The sequence below is a fragment of the Crassostrea angulata genome, chromosome 2 (genome assembly GCF_025612915.1).
Source record: "Crassostrea angulata isolate pt1a10 chromosome 2, ASM2561291v2, whole genome shotgun sequence".
Taxonomy (NCBI): domain Eukaryota; kingdom Metazoa; phylum Mollusca; class Bivalvia; order Ostreida; family Ostreidae; genus Magallana; species Magallana angulata.
The window spans coordinates 63,630,924-63,651,068 of NC_069112.1; the positions used below are offsets into that span (position 1 = coordinate 63,630,924).

Consider the following 20,145-nt stretch of genomic DNA (forward strand, 5'->3'; position numbering starts at 1 on the left):
GGTTTCTTTTAAATTTGATTGTGCTCTTTCTCGCTCGGCGGCAACGGAGGTAACTTGTTGAAGGGTCTCCGAGGTCGTTGATGCGTAATGGAATTCTATAGGGTCGCTCAAAAACCACATTGTTGTTGTTTTTCAATACAATTCTTCTCAAAAGTGGTTTTTGACTTCCTCCCACAATGCTGTCGTCGCACACAGAACAATAGACAAAGATCTCCTGATCAGTTGTCTTTATCAGTTTCGAATTTCTAAATTCAGTCAGTGCCACTGTCCAGTCCCCTTTCATAGGTAGGGGTCGGGATAAGCGTACACGAAAGTCTTGTGGTTTATTATCGGAATGAACAGTACTACTGTCCGTGAACTTTGCGTTTGCGTAAAATCTTACAATTCTTCAGACTGTCTTTTCGTCTTTTAAGACTTTCTGCAGTTCGGTGGCATAAAATGTACTTCAATCTGCTAGGTCTTTTAATTTATAAAAAGGAATGCCTTGAGACACAAATCGAATCACAAACACTTCTTCAGTGTTCGTTTGGTCATAATCCCGCTGAAAGAGATGTCATAATTGCGTAATTCGCACTTGGTCACCCAGTTTAAAGATATATGGTGAGCGCTTTTTCATCTTGGAAGATTTCTTCAGGGGAAGATGTCGTTTTTCTTTTTTCTGTCGAACCAGATAAGCATCTAACCTCACCTCATCTTCGTTCTCTCTGTATAAAAAAGGTAGAGTAAGAGAACGACACTATTGTAAGACACTGTGTAGAATGAATACCTGAGTGTAGTTAGAATCATTTTAAAATGAAGAGGGCTAAACGTCGCGAAAAAAATCATTGTGGTGTTTCTTAAGTTTTCCCTGCTGTATAAATTACTGTTTTAAAATTCAAATGTTAAAATGAACACGATTGATATAATTTTTAAAGTGTTTTTTTTTGTTAAAACAGAAATAGTTGATTAGTGTAATAGCCAAGTAAAGATGGAGGAAGCCGCGCCTAAAGTCCCTGAAGAACCAAAAGACTGGGATGCAGAGATTGTCGCAGACCCACAACCCTCAGGTCGGTTCCACCTGATCAATTGGGAACTGGTTTCGTGATTAATGCCGTATATTAGCTTGAGAAGAGATAGAGAAAGGAGAGAAGGGGGTTAAGAAGAAAGAAAAAAAATAGACTATGTCTATATTTTAAAAGCCAACAAACGTTTTAACAGCTACCAAATTTTTCGAAAAGTTGCCTTCTTTTACATTGATGGTGTTCTCAAACGTTGATTAGTATTATATCTTACCAAAGGTATGGTTTCATTTTATTATCCCTGAAATCTCATATTTTTTTTTTAAAAATTGTATCTAAGGATTCTTACCCGAATCACAAATTTTTTTAAAAAAACACGCTGTGCCCGTGAGTATCATACTTTTATTATGGATTTTTGGAAATTACACGCATTTAGTTAGTTGCATTTGATTTTTGAATTATTTTATTTTTGTTTTTAGTGTTGAACAATTAGAAAATGAGAGGCGAACGAGGTATTTAATCATTATTTTAAACGTAGTTTGGTTATCTCGATGAGATTTGTTGTTATACAATAATCTCCTCCTAAAAATAATATTGATTTTTTTTTTACATTACCTTACAGTACATCTTTGAAGTAAGTTAATATTGCTTTGTAGTTAATTCAAATTAGCAAAAGAAGAATCTTTAAAATCAAACAAATTTTTTATCTTTAATATACACACCGATAGACGTACATGTATTTATATAAATTTATTTATAGCACACCAAAGAGACCAAGGGAAATGGGGTCAGTAACTCAAACATGATTTAATCTGATCTTACAACAGAGTTATATCAAGCAAGTTTTGTTGTTATATTTTGTATTGATTTTTTTTCCAGAGAGCCGCCTAACACCCCTGTGCGAAACCCGTTAGTATCGTACACATCTACGTTTTATTGCATTTTTTTAAAAAAATAATTACTGCCGTAATATTTGAATTTGTTTGTACTGATATTTTTTGTTTGTTTTATTTCAAAAGAGAAATTACCTCAATAAGTGACGATTAAGTAAAAATATCTTTATTTTTATCATAAGAAAACAAAAAGTTCGGATCTCCATTCTGAAAAAAAGTTCAATGACTTATAAATCAAAGCTATCGTATCATTCTGTTACTTATTATTATATTTCTTTATTTTTTAGTTCCACTTTTGAGGAGTTTGTGAAGTTTAAGAACTGGAGCAGGTTTGTTATTTTATTTAATCTTGGTATATTTTTTTTGCGACGTAAAATTTACGCATTCATATTATATATATACTCTAAAAAACCTTTTTTACAGCATGTATGAAGATGAGAGTAAAAGTGGTCCCGGACCGGTTCATGAAGGGGCCAATGAAATGTAAGTTCAGTTTTTATTAACTTAAAAGAACTTTTAAAATGAAATTTAAAATCAAAACTATTTTTTTAACTCTGATCTAAAAAACACAAAAATCCTTTTTTTTTTTAGTGTGGAGGAAAATAACCAGGAGAGTAAGCATGTTTCTTCATGCATGGAAGTGACGTAAGTAAATTTAAAAAAAAAATCATCTTGGTGTGGGTAATAATAATAATTTAAATGTAAAAGAACAAGTTAGTTTCCACTTCTTTTGATATTTTTCAATTACATGATTTTATTATTTTTTTTTACAGTTCCACCCAGCCAAAAGAAAATTAAATGTACTTTTATAAAGCTGAATAAATGTTAAAATATACTTGAAGGGTTTTGTTGTGACTTCGACACCAAAATGAGAAGAGAACTTGATTTTTTTTTTCAAATGCAGGTTAAAATCCTTTGTTAACAATAAAGAAAAAGTGTTAATTCAGTTTCCGTTTAAACAATGATCATAAATATCAAATGTTAATAAGGAGAACTCTTTGAAATAGATCTAACTCTTCTACATTGTTTTACGCCAAATTGAATTTTTTTTATTTATCATGATGGAAAATTTTATTGGATAAGTTATTATTTAAATTATAAGAAAAATGAAAAATCGACTATTTAATAATGATCATCTGCAATCTTCTTTTTTGCACGAATTTCAATTTTGACCTTTTTTTTAGTTCTGGGCGTCTGCAATGTGTGTATACATATCACTTTTCAGCGAAATATTTATGAAAACAAGATTTATTTTTCATGATGAATAAATAATAATTATTTTTCACATAATTTTTTTTTAATTTTAATTGTTTTGTCGACGAAACAATTTTTTTGACCATATACAATAGTCTAAATATTCACAATGACAACAAAACATAACAACACGATAATAAAAACATTAACATTCACTAGTCTTTTTCAAATATATTTTTAAACACAATAAGGAGAGAACAATTAAAATCTCCACTACGACATAACGTTTCTTACGCATTAATACACATATCCAGTAATATTTCTACGTATACCTTTCTGTTAACATAGTTATGAAATACAAATCAATAATTTTGCAATGAGTTTTTGAACAGCGAGGACTCTCAATTTGAGGGAAAGTTTAAAGATGTTTCAGTGTGGATATTGTCATTTAATTTAAGATTTTAATAGTATGGAAAATCACGAAAATACACACGCGTTCGAAAATAAATTAATCCACGATAAGTAAGATTTCATTTTTTTAAATATTTGAGTGAAAAAAAAAATACAAAAAAATTAATAATTCTATCGTTAATTTTTCTTAAAAATCTTAATTTATTTTATGAATTCCCAAGTAATATTAAAAAGTTCTTCATGTTAATTATTATGAAAAAAAAAAACAAATTTACATATATATTATCGTGATCTTTATATATTTTTTTAACGACGTGATTGGGCAAAGGGAGGTAATACAAATCAGTAAATGGTTATAATATTGCCAATCATTACAGAGTTTTACTCTTGTTTTTTTTTAATCGCGTAAAACAAACAACGTAGTTATCGTAGAACAAACAGCACTTGTTTAAATTTTTGAGTGTCTGTAAGGGTTATGCGATTATTCTTTTAGAACTCGGAAAACAAAGAAAACATATTTATATAAATTTTGAAACGTGCATTATAGAATTTACATTTCATAAATCCATCGTCGGTGAAACCCCCCCCCCCCCCCAAAAAAAAAAAAAAAAACAACAACAACAACAACAACCAAAAAACCAAATGCCTTCCTGGTTGTCAATGAATTACGATCTATATTACTGTTGAGAAATGATGATTGGAATGAAAAGATCTATCATATATCCCTATTTGGTCCGTTCCTGTCGATAATTTGAAACATAAGGCGCGCTGTTTGTGTTTAAATTAAAAAAAATAGAGCATTGTCATTGTATGGTGACCCGTTTCAATTAAAAATACATTATTTGATCCTTTTTTTTTTAAATGGTAACATGCCTTCTACAATTGAAAAAACTCTTTTAGAAAGAATGGTATGGTGACTCGTTCGGGATAAAATAAAGAAAAATCCTGAAATTAATTGCGATTTTAAATGTTTTATTCATATTTAAATGTTTCATTATTAAAACATAGGGTAATGCACGATGGCATTTGTAGGGAAATGAGTATACATGGCGTGCAATGTTATGATTATTTGGGACAGGTGCCGACCGAGAATCAGGGGCCCCGAACACAACGGGGTATTGTAGTGAGGGGACAAAAGAAAGTATGCGCCAGAGACCATTTGACCGAGTAAGGGGAAGGACACCTGAGCGTAGTTACTCTATTACAAAGATTATTTTTGGTAGAGTAAGGACACGGTGCTGTGAATGAAAATGGAGTAGATAGAATATACGAGTGACGTAAAAAATAGTGAATGAAAAGTGTCCTTTTAAATAGAAAATGAATTAAGGGGAAGGAGACTTGTTTGAACACCTGTTAAAAAAAGGGTAGAGTAAGAGAACGACCCTATCGTTAGACACTGTGTAGAATGAATACCTGAGTGTAGCAAGAATCATTTTAAAATAAAGATAGCTAAACGTCGCGAAAAAAATCCATTGTGGTGTTTCTTAAGTTTTCCCGGCTGTATAAATTACTGTTTTAAGAATACAAATGTTAAAATGAACACGATTGAGATACTTTTTTAAACTATTTTTTTGTGGTTAAAACAGAAATAGTTGATTAGAGTAATAGCCAAATTATGATGAAGGAAGCCGCGCCTAAAGTCCCTGAAGAACCAGAAGACTGGGATGCAAAGATTGTCGCAGACCCACAACCCTCAGGTCAGTTCCACTTGATCAATGGGGAACTGGTTTACGCGATTAATGCCGTATATTAGCCTGAGAAGAGATAGAGAGAGCAGAGAAGGGGGTTAAGAAGAAAGAAAAAAACAGACCTATGTCTATATTCTTAAAAGCCAACAAACGTTTTAACAGCCACCAAATTTTTCGAAAAGTTGCCCTCTTTTGCATTAATGGTGTTCGCAAATGTTGATTAATATTTTTTTTCTTACCAAAGGTATCGTTTCATTTTTTTTATCCCTTATATCATATTTAAAAAAAAAAATAAAAAAAATTGTATCTATGGAATAACTGAAAGGATTTGAATACGACACAATGGGTAAGAAATACTTTTTATGCAATAAATGATCCAATTTTTTTTTACAAGAAAAATCGAGTGTTCTGTATTTGTTTTTAAAACTATGAACAATCAATACTTCACAATCATCAAAGCGGTGGATGAAATCAGGAAGTCCAATCAAGGACCACCTAGCCAGGAACTGGTAAGTTAGTTAATTCAGTATCACAGACATTACATTCAATTAATTTTCCTATTAGGATATATAAGGGTACAATAGGAAGTTTTTTTAATCAATAGCTTGTGATGACATTAAGCAAAAAGAAGCGAGTGTTGGATTTAGACGTAAAAGATGAGTTCTAAAGAGATAAAGAAAAATATCTGAGGGCATATATATTTATATACACGTTTTTCATGAAATCGATAAAATGAATCTGTTTCTATGGGAATGTTTTCAATAACAAGTCGCATACGTTAATAGTTTTTTTTTTTATTTTAGTGTATAAAGAGCATAAAAGATATTTAAATCGTATGAAATAACAGATATTGTTTTTCTAAAGTTTAAATACTCTATATAAAAAAAATTCTATATAGAGTATTTATACTTTGTACAAGTTGCTGTCCTTTAAAAAAGGACTACAATACGTGGACCATTGGCATGTTTTTAATATAAGAAGCTAATTAAGAATTTTTTGTGAAACACTTATGCCCCCTGCCTTACAATATCTGCGAAGAAAGTGAAAAGCTGTCAATGTGACAGCAAACCGGGTTTTCTATCCATAAACCATGTCAACTCTCAATTAATAAACACTAATCTACCTACCGTATCCAATGAAATGGAGTACGATAAATGCAATATTTTGCCAAAAGAAGACTAAGTTAAGAAGCTGGTATTTTTTCATAAATTATCAGAAATCAAAATCCTAGCAATAAGCAAACCTCTGATATATATATATATATATATATATATATATATATATATATATATATATATATATATATATATATATATATATGTACAATTGATCTGCAAAAGAACAACTCCTTATTTTGAAAACTGTAAGAGTAGTTGTTGCATTGTACAATGAGGCTACCCTATATGCAATATTTTGCCAAAAAATGAATAAGTTGACTGTTCAAAAGGCGGTATTTTTCATAAATAATCAGAAATTAAATCATAGCAATATGCACACCTCTGATATATGTGCAATTAATCTGCAAAGAACAACAATATTCTTTTGGCAGCCGCCCGCCCGCCATTTTCATAATTTCAATAACCCGATTTTATGTTGGAAAATCCGACTAAAAATGAACAGAAACTGCAAATCATTTGAATTTGTCCAAGTCCAAGGCACATTACTCTGTCAAAAATTGTTAGATTGTACCCAAAATAAAACTTGACCTATATACTATTACATGCAAGATAAATCTGTCTACCAAATTATATTTCAATACGTGCAACGTCTGTGAAGATGAACGGATACTGCAAACCAATTGGAATGTTTCTTTGTCCAAGGGGTATATAACTCTGTCGAAAAACATATAACTTAATTAAGGTGGAATAACACATCGTCACAAAATGGCTGACCGCTGATCGAAACGACATTTCGGTTTATGAAAACGATTTTATGGACTAAAACATGTTGCTTACTCTATAGCCCAGTGGATAAAGTGTTGGACTTGTGATCCGTACATCCGGAGTTCGAATCCCGCAGGGCCTTTTGTTGTTGCTTACTGGAATAATTATTTTAGATATTCATTTTTTACACCTTAACTGCAAATTGCTCACTTATTTGACATTTGTACAGCTTACATATCATTATATCTTTCATTATCAAAATATTTCCTGTTAATTTGAGGGAATTTTTCCAGGTGCGTTATTCCACCTTAATCAAATCCATAATCGAATTTGACGTAGATATTATTATGGTAAATCTGTATACCAAATTTTATTTCAATATGCGCAACCCCTGTAAAGAAAAGGAACGGAAATTGTTGGGTGACCAACCGACCGAGAAACAGGTAGACAGCAGCAAAGCAATACATGTATGCCATTCTTTCTTCAAAGGAGGGGGGGGGGATAATGATAATCCCCCTCCCAGTTGTTGTGCAATATATTAATTTGAAAATTGCACAAATTTCTTGTTTATTTTAATAATTTTCTAATTTTTCATACACAATATTATAAACCATAATAATGAACATCAAAGGAATAGCAATGTTCATTCTCATTTTTGTGAATTGAGTGACATTTCTGTTAATTTTCAATTAACTTGCTGATGTTCCGATATGAACCGGAAGAACAGACTTCTTTCATGTTGCTATTCATTTCAATATCTCCTGATAATGATATTATACTGCATAATAGAGGAAAAAAATTAAATAAAACTAATTGTAATTTATTAAGTAAACTTAAAAACTTGATTGTGAACTACACACAATAAGAAAAAAAACATTTGTTATAGTTTGCATATCAATCATATTAGATAATAAACAGCGATTACTACACTGAAAAAAAAAAGTACACTCAGTACATGTATATCAATTATAATCGAGTTGAATGTTGATACAACTCTTTTGCGTGTTTGTGAACAATAAACAAAACAATAATGATATTTTTCCAAAGTTCATAGTGGTATAATATCAACTGAATATAAAAAAAGAACTGTGCAAGTCACTGAACAAATTTGATACTTGTTACAGCAGTTGCAGTGCAGTTGAATGTTTATGCAACTCTTTCGCAAGTTTGTCAACAATAAACAAAACAATAATGATACTCTTCCAAGTGCATACTCGCCATACTGGTATAAAATCGATCAAATAAAAAAAGAACTGTGCAAGTCACTGAACAAGTTTGATACTTGTTACAGCAGTTGCAGTGCAGTTGAATGTTTATGCAACTCTTTTGCAGGTTAATTGTTTGATAGTGTTATTAATCATGTGAAACTTGATGTCAACTGAAATTATTTCAAAGAATTTGAGGAGAAGCTCAGTTTGGTCATTGCTGGAAGGAAGTGTGAAACCCCTTGAAGTGAACAGCTTTTCAATCTGAGGCTTAAATATTGCTACTTTCTGGGGAGGTTTGTTAGAATCTTCTACTTCAATCATAACAGTAGCACGTATGTAGTTATTGCAAGCGCTCTCCCCATAGTTTCTCCCGCAGTTTTTGCATTTCATGCATTGGATGGATTCAGCTGGGGCAAGTTTCGTGTTATTGCATGATGTAGTGGGACACGCTAGGTATGGATCGACATCGAACACTGCGGTGATGGTTCCACTCTTGAAATCAGAAATGGGGGTGTTACCCCAATTTCCATTATTGTCCACTTCATCATCTTCATCGTCAGACACCAGCAGAAGAGTTTCATCATATGCAAGTTTCTATAATTTAATAAAAGTAGTGAGAAATATTAAATTTCCTGATGATTACTGTTACTTATATTTACTGGTATGTTATATTTCCTTTTCTTTCTATGCATCCTCATAAGATTACATTTCGAAGTTTCAGATTAAACAATGAGCCTAGGGGCCACATTGCTCACTTCAGCACACATGACCCACTAACATGAGTGATTGAAGTAGGTTAATGATGTCAAACACAAAAAATTCAAGTAGGTAAATAATGTCTTATACTAAAGTATTAGAACAATATTGCAGAATACACTGTTTTGGCAATTTTCTAAACCAATTTTTGGGCTTTAGTGATGTTACAGTGATCATTATTTTAATAACTGAAAATAAAATTTTATGAGGAATCTTTTATTAGAATATCACTTCATGACAGAGAATTTTTTCCAAGATTTCATTTTACAAAACATGGTAAATTTGTAATTGTAATTAAAAAACTATACTATTGACTATATGTGTACAACAATATAATTTCATTTTACAAAACATGGTACATTTGTAATTGCATGTAATTAAAAACTATACCATTGACTATATATGTGCAACAACGAACCTCACATTGGGATGATCTTGTAGTGGTAAGGCGTTTCTGCTCATTAAACAAACGGACCCTGCACTTTGTAATGGTCACACATTCTCCCTTTTGTAGTGTATTCACCATCTTGTCCCACACTGCAACTGTTGCGTGACTGTCTGTATCTTTCAACATGACCTCTTGGAAATCTACCTCGTTTTGTTCTACCCTTTTCTTGCTTGCTGGTGACAGCTGTATGAAAATTAGAATACATAATTATAGAAAATGAAAGAATTTTTAACAAGTATTTTTTATTTTATGCTTTAATGATTCATATTTATGTGATGATTAAAAAAGATCAATTTAAATTCTAAATAATATATTTCACTCTTTAAATATGAGAGTACCTTAACAACTTTTCCCTTTACGGTAAGCAGCGTTTTTACAGGTGAAGCAAGTGCATTCTTTAAGGTCATTGTTTGTCCAGCAAGGGTTGGAGCATGAAGCCTGATATCATCAGGAACAGTAAATGGTCTGCAAATGCCTACATCTGTTTTGCTTGTAACAGCTATAAAATTTTGCTTCGTAAGAATGTTCATCAGAACTACAGCCATTCCCTTAATAAATTTGTTTTGTTTCTGTACATCATAGATTGTTACTGATATCGCTGCGGTTTCATCAGCAATAATTGCATAGAATTTATCTTTGTATTGTGAATTTTCTGCTTTTTCAATGTCACTGACTTCAAGCACTACCCCTCGCACTGAAGGGGATGGTGGCAGAATGAGATCTTTCACTTCTTTGTCTTAAATGTCTTTTATTTTCAGCATCTGCAATTTTCACAATATTGCATCATAATTACATATCATACATTTTGCAACTATTTCTTTGTGAATATAAATGAAATGTGAAGCTTACTTGCAGTAAGAGGACAACTGATCTTACATGTAACAGTCACCAAGCATTTTGGCCTCGCCCTAGAGTCAAACCCCAGGAGACATGACATTTACAATTTTGGTAAAGGGCTTTTGTACAGAAGAATATTTTCATTACCATTATTGCCCTGCCCCTAGGACCGTTATGGGACAATAGTTATGAAATTTACATTTTTTGTTCCTCTAACACCTAAGATGCATTTAACAAACTTTAAAAAGAATTAAGCAGTTAGTTTTAAAGAAGAAGTTAAAAATGTTCAATTGTTAACACACGACAGACATATTATATCAATTGCAATTGGTCATCTGAGAGACTCAGGTGATTTAAATATTAGACAATCATTTGTACATGTATTCATATTTTGAAAAAATAATTTGTCAAATCATCATCTGATTTATGATATAAAATAGTCATTTCAATTTCCAAGTAAATTCAAACTGTTGTGTTGAATTATCAATACTGTTGCAGTGTTCATTTAGTGCTGCTTGTAGCCATTTTTGCTTTTAATATAGGCTAAGAATATATACCAAACAATACCCTAATATTGTCACGTTATGAAATAATGTAAATTTCTATGTTACTTATTTGAAAAGAAATTCAGCACGCTCACACGAGTTATAAAGAGTTAAAATTCTGGTATTGGTGATTAAAGATAGGTCTAGTAACATCTTTAAATTCTATATAATTATGCATGTTTAAAAATTGAACTGGGATAAATTAATTAAATGTCTGTTTTTTATTGAGAAGTTTTCAGCACGCAGGGAGACAACTTGCCAATAGACACACGTGAAAATACAGGCTAACAGCATTTAACTTAAAGATTAATTATTCTGTTAAAGAACGAAGTCTTGTATACTCTTCCAAAGCTTTGACAGGGGGTGTAACTTTCTGATAATTAAATGCCAGCAAATATAAACCTGACAATTTTTTGATTCTGCTTAAGGCAACATAAGCCATTCCATTTTCAAACACATTGTTACCAATTGAAATGACTGCTTGTGATAAAGATGCACCCTGGACTTTATGGATTGTAGTTGCCCATGCTTGAATGAGAGGAAATTGCTCCCTAACAAGTATTCTTCCATTGTAATAAAATTCTTGACACAAGGGCTCAATAGCTATTGCATTATTATGCTCAACCCTTTTAAGAATACCTCCAATATGTGGGTCATCAAATTTAACATATATTAAGTTAACTTCACCTGTCATTTCTTGGTGCATTTCTATTGACTCTACAAACCCAAAAGCTCCATTTACTAGTCCTTTGATGTATATATATTTTTTATTAACATAACCCTTGTCCCAATTGATATTTGTAACTGGCATGGTAACCCACCTGCATTTCTATCATCTACAGGGATATCATCATTAGAAAGAAGTCCCTTTTTTTCTATGTCATCTTGAGAAAAATAATGTTTAGCTTTGACCTCAATGCATTCTTGGCTTAACAACACTTGCATCTTGTTGTTATGTTGTTGAACTTCTTTAAGTGTGGGAAATAAATGAAGAAGGGAAGAAATATCTCTTTGTGGGGGCTTAATTAACCTCGACTGTAGAATTTTGAGATCATCTTCATTCAGTAAGCCAACTCTAGCTCTATTTAATATTGCAGCATATGTAACATTTTCAGATTGCCGTACATTTTCTTTGAGAATAAAAGGCTTAAAATTTGACCATAGAATTGCATTTTCAAAGGCATATTTGCCTTTAACAGGTTTCAATTGAAGGAAATCCCCTATGACAATAACATTTACATTTCCGAATGGTTTATCATTATCTTTAATTGAAGTTAGCCTTCTATGAATGTATTCAAGAGTTTGTGCACTAACCATTGAAATTTCATCAATGATCAGTGTATGAACATATGAATAAGTGGATCTTAATTTCTTCAAACTTTTCCCAGATAATTCATGAAATTTGGGTTCATTTCCATGTTGCACTGGTAAATATAGTGCACTATGGATTGTAATTCCCAAGATATTTCTAGCTGCTGTTCCAGTTGAAGCACATACCATTACTGGAGATTTTCCACAAACAATTGAGCAACAGCAGTTTAACCAGTCAATAATCAGTCTTGTGAGGTAACTTTTTCCAACTCCTGCCCCACCACTAATAAACATGCAAAGTTGCTGAGAATTATCTTTGTTTTTATAATGATTAAAAATGTAATGCATAACAGTTTTTTGACACCTTGTTAACCTTGCTATTCTGCTTTTTATCTCGTCAAAAGATATAGATGATGTACTAATTTCATTGATGTGCAGCTCATCACTATTTTCACAACTAAGTTCATTTCCTACTTCTCTACTCAAATGAACATCAACATCATCCAAGTTATGAGGGTGTGATATTGATAATGAGGGATCTTCCAAAAGACAGTTATCATCAACATATACATGTTCAGAAGTAGATGGGGCAATAAAAGCCTCCATCTCTTTTACAGAACACCGAATAAATCGAACTGCATTTTCAATTTCATCTACTAGTGTTGCTGATTCTAAAAAGTCTAATTGCATGTTCTGTCTTTTAGCAATAAATGCATCTCTTGCTGTGCTATATTTTGAGGTTTGATTTTTTTGTATAAGTTCTTCTTCATTTTGATGGGGTAAAAAGCACATCAAGAGACTGTAAAAGTAATCATCAGATGACAATGGCAACTTTGGGAGGCGAATTATCAAAAATTTTAATCTCTTTCGCATTATGACATGTTAAAACGGAGGCCTTAATCTTATACGTGGTTGCCTACTTGAAGAAGCGACAGATATATCAACATCTTTGTCTGCACACTTAACATACCATTGAGAAAATTCAAATAAGCATAGACTGAATAGTTCAATTGGACGTGCATGATAATAATCTATCATATTGTTGTAAAATATATCTGTACTTGTATTATCTAGTTCCTCTCGTTCTTGTTTTGATTTAAGTACGCGGAACCTCTTTTCTGGTGGTTTTGTATTTAGTGTCAGAACTGACCTTGAGGAAATTATTAAATTCAAATCTGGGAGAAGCCTATAAGCTGCTTCTTGTGCACTTAATTTTCTTGACTTTAAAACACAATATCCAATTTTTAGCATTCTAGAAGACTGAGATAAAACAGGCATTTGATTCAAGTTGTTAATGACTTTTGACAATTCAAATTTTAAATTTTCAGGCTCTGCTTTACATAAGTAAGCACATACATAATAAGCAGCAGATTCACAATTACCTATCACTTGTATGTCCATGTTTGCTTGCCAATGATTCAAAATAACTGGGTTAAAAGCATTTATATAACAATCATCTGTAGTGCGTTCAGTTTCATAAAACTTGCCTTTGATAATGTTTGACTGTAAATCTACATTACTCAAAATGCATGTTTCCTTCATTTCTCTAAATGGAAAACCAAAGCGACAGCGGCCAGTTTTTCTCAAACAGTAGTCAGAATGACGATGAGTTTGAAATTTTGAAGCAAACTGACTTGTGCTGTGTTTTGTGCTTATAACATCATTGATATACTTTACAAGTTTTTTGTGGTCACTAAATATTTCTGAAAAATTTTCAATCCAAAAGAAGATATGAAAATGTGGGCTTCCGCGATTTTGGAATTCTACACGCACGAAGTAATCAACTACTTTTCCTAAAGGCATTAAGGGTCCGAGAATAACATCTTTCAGTAGGATCCTAAACCGCCGTTGAAAATGAAGTGCTGTCAAAACTGGGTCATTTTTCACCAACTGTAAACAGTTTGTCATGTTACATGCTTTTTCGTAGCTACAACAGTCCAGGGACATTATTAGATCGGGCCAATGCATGTCATTAGCTGATAACGTCACAAATAAGCTAGGAGGTCCCAGACATTTAAACATTGCCAATAAATTTAATAAATTGTTTTTCCAGTAGGCAGCTGTACCTTTAATGAATTTCATAAACATGTAAGAGTTCTGCAACAAGTCAGGATTACTTGAAATGTTATTTACATCTGATGCTGTTAGCAATCCAGTGCTTTTTCTCATTCTCATGTGAATACTGACAGCATTTAATAATCTCTCTTTTTCGTAATAGTTAACTGCATGCAGTAAATAGGAAATATCTTTTCTAAATCTACCATCTTTATAATACATTCTACACTTAAAATATTTGGAAGGAGTTAATCTTGCAGGTCTCTGATGACCAAATCCATTAACAGCTTGTGGAAACAAATGAGGGAATGCCATTTCCTCACCTTTTGGAGTGTCATATGCATTTGCATCTTTTCAATGACAAATGAGGGATATCACTATTCAACAAAGTTTGAATATCAATGTGTGGCATTACATAATCTGATGGAATAACAGCATACTCTTCATAAGTACTATCAATGACAGCTAGTTCATTTTCTATGTTTATACCCTCTGGGATATGGTCAAAATTTAAAGAAATGTTGTCATATATTTGATTATGTGCCTTTAACCACAACAAGGCTTTTAAGAGTTTTTCCTTTCTGACTAGGTGAGTTGGTTTTAAAATGTTGTTATTCTCATATGACACTGTGATGACATTTGAATTTTTAAAGGTTTGAGGGAGTACTGAGACTTGATTTTGTAATTCTATTGGAAAATCAATAGCTAGTCCCTTTTCTGCTAATTGTCCACCTGGTAAAATCACCACTGTCATGAACACTTGAATTTTGCAAAGAAGTCTTTTTTCCATGTAAGTTAGGTTTTTGAGATAAAAAGGGATATTTCCTGGATCTAAAGCATTTAGTATACTATTGAATGGAGGCATTTCATTTTTTTTAAGATGACTATGACAAAATGAACAAACAATGCTGCTAGCATTTATTTTATAAGCTTGTGTAAGTTGAAAATCATCTTTAAGTCTGTGGACCTGGTCATGATATAAAATTCTATCACAACTTGAACAAACAAAGGAAGGAGTCTGTTTAATTTCTCTGAAAAAATTTTCCGAAATTGAATTTTTTGACAGATTTGACATTTGTTCAGAACTAATTTCTTTTTCTATTGTGTTAACCTCCACACTCTCAGAAACTAGTGTGTGGTTTTCATCAAAGTTTGCATTTAGTACAACAAATCTTGGTGAATTTGCAAGCAAACTGGAATTAACAGATGCAAAATTATTGCAAATTCTTTTATTTTTCGTGCATCTCCCCTTCTGCTTCCTACGTTTACATTCAGCAGAACAACAATAACTATGTTCCAATAAAGATCTATTCAAATGATTTTTTAATTGTTTTTCTTCATCAATCCTTTCTTGCTCTAAAGTTACAGCTGTTGTTAAATTCACATTTTGTATGAAATGTTGCAATATTTTTTCACTTTTAAAATAACTTTCAACAAAAAATTCTTCACTGGTATATTTTTGCTTTACACTAGAACAATTCAATGTACTTTCACTTTGTGAATAATTTTTGTAGGAATTTAATGAAATGGTATCTTCTGTACTGACATTACTTGTACTATAAGTATGTATTGGTGTCTGGTCCATGGTTTCCCCATGACTTCCCACGATTTCTGACTGGTTGTGCTCTAATAATGATGGTCTTTGATGGTTGAACAAAACAGGAGAAATGTTATAAACAGATCATGTGTATTCACTTGTTATATATGCCAGTAAAGTATGTATATCAGTAAACTCTAATAAAACAGCAGTTCCAAACGGATTGTGTTGACCAACGATATTTCTGCTATGAGAATCAAACACAAAATAATGCTCAGTTGTTCTGTTAAAATTAATTGCAATACTCAGCTGTTGGAATGTTGCCAGTAAATGATCTGAAACGTAAAACCCTGTCTCTAAAGCATCCATTAAGTTAGTTGCACCTACATCATGTGCCAGATTATTTTCACCTACAACACCAAATAGTATGTCAGGATGTGTTATAGCATCCAATGCGACCCCATCTACTACAACAGTGTTTGGCATTTCATAGTGTGCAAGATAAGCATTATCCCTCTGTCCCAAATCTCTAATTATACTGCCGTAAAGGGCGTCTCCTCGAAATAAAATATTGTCGATATCCGCAGAAGAGAAATTGCATGTGAAATCGTAAGAGAAAAACAATGCTAATGCAAAGAATGCTATTGCAGTGCATTGCGAGCCACCATTAACAAATACAGAACTACCTTGATGCAATGATCCCTGTATTGTTCTTATGAGAGACATTCTAAATAATTTTTTTTAAATATTGCTTAGTCTTTTGACAAAAATAAGACTTTTTTTTTTTTAAAATGCACTCCCCTAAAATTGAATTTCTACAAGTTCCTACTTACCGTTGACATCTTGATCTTCACTTCGTCGCAGTTCGCGCCTTTCAGCTCTAGCATGTGCTTCTACTAAGTTCTAGAAATTGTAACGGGTGGTTTCGCTCCCATCACGTGTTCGCACTGAGAGGTTTCGGGCCGAGTGGTTTCGCCCCGTTTTTAAACATAATCATATAATTAAATGTACAGCTATATATGATCTTACAAATAAACGATCAAAGATTAAGCCGTTGTTTGACCAGTTGTAGTTTATACTACGCATTGGGACGAAATTGCTTGTGACAAAACATGTACACGGGGCGAAGCTAGCCGTGACCTCAAATTGAATCCCAATCCCGATCAACATTATACGGAGCCAATCGCAACTTCTCGGGTCTTTTCCGCAGGTTTTTCCGAGTCTGCCGAAAAGGGCCGAGAAGTTGCGCGTGCCTTCTGGTTGCATCACATCGTAGCTGGTTGCATCATAGCCACCGGGCATGCGCAAACTAAATTTTCCCCAGTGCATCCGCTTTAACCTCGCTTATATATTTTCTGCGTGGACCTCAGGGTCCACGCAATAATATTGAACTGTACTACTACTAGTAAGATTTCTTTAACTATTCAGATTCAAACAACACAGAACATTTATCATCTTGTTTTACAGAGGAGTACTTGCCATTTATATTGAATGGTCCCAGGAGCTAATTGACGCATGTCGTCACAGCCATGGTTTCATGATTTTAAATGATAAATTGACAGATGGGTGGGACTATTATAAACATTTTGTATAAATAAATATAATATCCTTCTGAGTGCGTGCAGCCTTCCAAAAGGGCAGAGTCTCCTATAAGCCTTTGGTATAAATATATAGAGAAAGCCTTCCGAGTGTGTGGAAACTATTGTGAGCCTTTGGTATAAATATATAGAAAAAGCCTTTCATCTTATTAGCATAATTAGTAAGAATATATAGTAAATTGGGCGGGTCTTCCTATTTAACTATAAAGTGTGTTGTAGAGCACCTTATATACCACTACTGGCATTGAACACGGAATCCTCTAGCTTCAGCCATTGGAAACAACCTGGACATAATCCATAATCCTCAATTTTTTTTTGCTCTTGCTGTGTTCCCTCAAAATTGGCTGTCTTAGCCGTCTGCAATTACTTTTTCATTGTGGCTGTTGTCACAACGGTTTCGTAACACATTCCGAAGAATCTTTGCTAAGTAAACAGTTTCTGTTGATATTAAATGGCTATTTTGATACAGTTAATCAACGGACCAAGAGAAAACATGTTCTGCTAAACGCGCCCTAACAATAAATTTCAATTGTTTAAAAAAATCATGCGGTAAACAATCAGAAGTATTGTATAGAGAGTTTCGGTTCCATATTAAAGCTATGTACTGTATAACGATAGCCAGTAATTTTACCTGTTTTAAAAAAAAGTGTCGAAATTCCATTGGCACTCCTCTCTCAAGACGAACTATTTATTTTTTGGAGAGTGCGTATTATATTTGGCAAACAACGGCACGCTAGCAACAATACTAATGGGAGCGTACTTTGAACTACAACTCCGTCTCATTTGTTGTTCTTTTCGTTTATTTCTATCTAAATTAATCGTATCGAGATTTTGAAGCTCAGAATAAAAATACCGCCAACACCAAGGACTATAATTTCTTTTAATTATTGATTACCTAAACCATTTCTTCAAATTGAAAACGTAGACTCATGTACAACGGGAGACGCCATCCTTGGTCGACCACCGACCGGTTTGTGTGATGAATTCTTTGGTCATTGTTCTCATTTAAAAAACCAAAAAAATAAAGAAAGCAATCTGGGTTCAGGTAATATGATATATTTACTTAAGAGAGGTGCTTTAAGGATCTTAAAAGAAATTTAATATACATTTTCCCTATACGTCAGTATCATTTAACAGATGTAACCTTAAATGATGTTTGACATATTCAACTGAATACAATATTATTAAGAAACAAAAACTTTAATATCAAAAGATTTAGCATAAATCGGAAATAAAAGGTTTTCTATAAATATTCTAAAACTAGTGACAACAAAATTTTAAATAATTCGTACTAATAATGTCTCTGTCTTATAACACTAGAACTGTATTAAGAAAATCAGAACAAACCGAAAACAAACCAGTGATTCATAACACGTATGTAACATGAAACGAAATTAAGGGATAACATTAAGACTACAACCTTTTTTTCATTTTTGAAGTTTATAATATTTATGATTATCGGTACAACTTACTAGGAAGCGCAAATGTACAAAATAGTAAGTCGTACTTAGATGTTTTCTTTAACCAACATAATAATCACCAAATTCTTCCTTCAAAATCGGCAATGACGGAAATTGCATTCATCGTATATAAGGACCTTTCAAAATCGCTGCTACTCGGACCATCCAGAAGAGATCGGACACACATATCGGATGCATTATAAAGGCGTTAAGTACACCCTCTCCTCTTAAGCAGGATTGCCTTAGGAAATTCCGGTCATTAAAATGGCTTACTATATGACTGCTTTTATACGAACAATTCTCTTTTTTGTGGCTTACGGTCATCTAGTTGCCGGATAATCTTTACGGCAAAGTGTTCAGTTATCTGAACACGCGCGACAAAAATAGTTCTATTCGAATGTTGCAAAGTTAACTGTTTGTTGTTCATAATAAATATGTTTAAGCAAGATTATATTTTCCATATGTTATTATCACTTATGTTATTGTAACCAATATGAATTGACTTTATTTAAATAAACTCGAAATCTAACGCGAATGAATTTTAACTGCAATGTTTTCCCTAGACCGATTTTTAGCATAGAGGTATAGGCCCCCGCCATGCATCACACAGTGCCGCCATGCTTTCCGCTATGCATATTTACATGTATTATAAGCAAAAAATCTTTTCCCAATTATTTCAGATCCTAACAGTGATAAGTAAATGTAAAGTTGTCGTTATTTCGTTCAATCTTCATAAAACGTTTGCACCCGCAGAGAGCGTCGCTAACTTCGACATTGATCTTAGCAAAGGGGGGAAGTGTTTAACGGTTAAAGAACTGAACTTATGATTGAGATATATTGAAACTGGGATTATAAATCGGGAATAAATGCATAAATAGAGGGGCAATTACTACTTGTTTTAATATAATGTGCCTTCTTCGACACCTCCGCCATTATCGAATGTTGGGGATTTTCCAAGATCTAAAAAAAAGATCTAAAAAAAGCACAATGTTCCCTCGATGGAGTTACCTTGGTTGTGCTATGATTGAACTGTTTATTTGTCGTAAAAATATTGGAAACTTGAGACCAAATGTACTCAAATAAGAAAGTCATTTTCAGAGGCATACTATACGATGTCTCTATGTTATAGTAAAGTGACATCGCTTCCGTATATGACTTGTAATTAAGCTTAACTGTATATTGTTTTCTTATTTGAGTATATTTGGTCTCAAGTTTCCAGTATTTATATACTACTACACGGATGCAAGATGTTTAGGGACTAAGACTTTTCGTGACCTAATGTTAAAGACGTTTCGAGACCCGGACGCTAGATGAGATATCCTC

At 32.7% G+C, this 20,145-nt stretch overlaps 1 protein-coding gene across 1 annotated transcript; it reads right to left on the bottom strand.

The window, feature by feature from the left end:
* Positions 1-7,892: 7,892 nt before the first annotated feature.
* On the bottom strand, positions 7,893-10,430 carry LOC128172689 (uncharacterized). Its single transcript, XM_052838460.1, has 3 exons — positions 9,818-10,430; positions 9,450-9,662; positions 7,893-8,869 (listed from the first exon to the last, which is right to left on the bottom strand). Exons 1-3 carry the CDS (start codon positions 10,022-10,024, stop codon positions 8,381-8,383), a joined length of 909 nt encoding a protein of 302 aa, XP_052694420.1. The 5' UTR covers positions 10,025-10,430; the 3' UTR covers positions 7,893-8,380.
* Positions 10,431-20,145: the final 9,715 nt, after the last annotated feature.

Bases quoted from the DNA above. Each gene is read 5' to 3' on its own strand.
- LOC128172689 (XM_052838460.1), bottom strand. From the start codon at position 10,024: ATGGCTGTAGTTCTGATGAACATTCTTACGAAGCAAAATTTTATAGCT. The intron at 9,663-9,817 runs GTACTCTCATAT...ATTTTCATACAG, and splicing joins TAAAGGGAAAAGTTGTTAAG to CTGTCACCAGCAAGCAAGAA. The intron at 8,870-9,449 runs GTTCGTTGTTGC...ATTAAATTATAG, and splicing joins CAAGATCATCCCAATGTGAG to AAACTTGCATATGATGAAAC.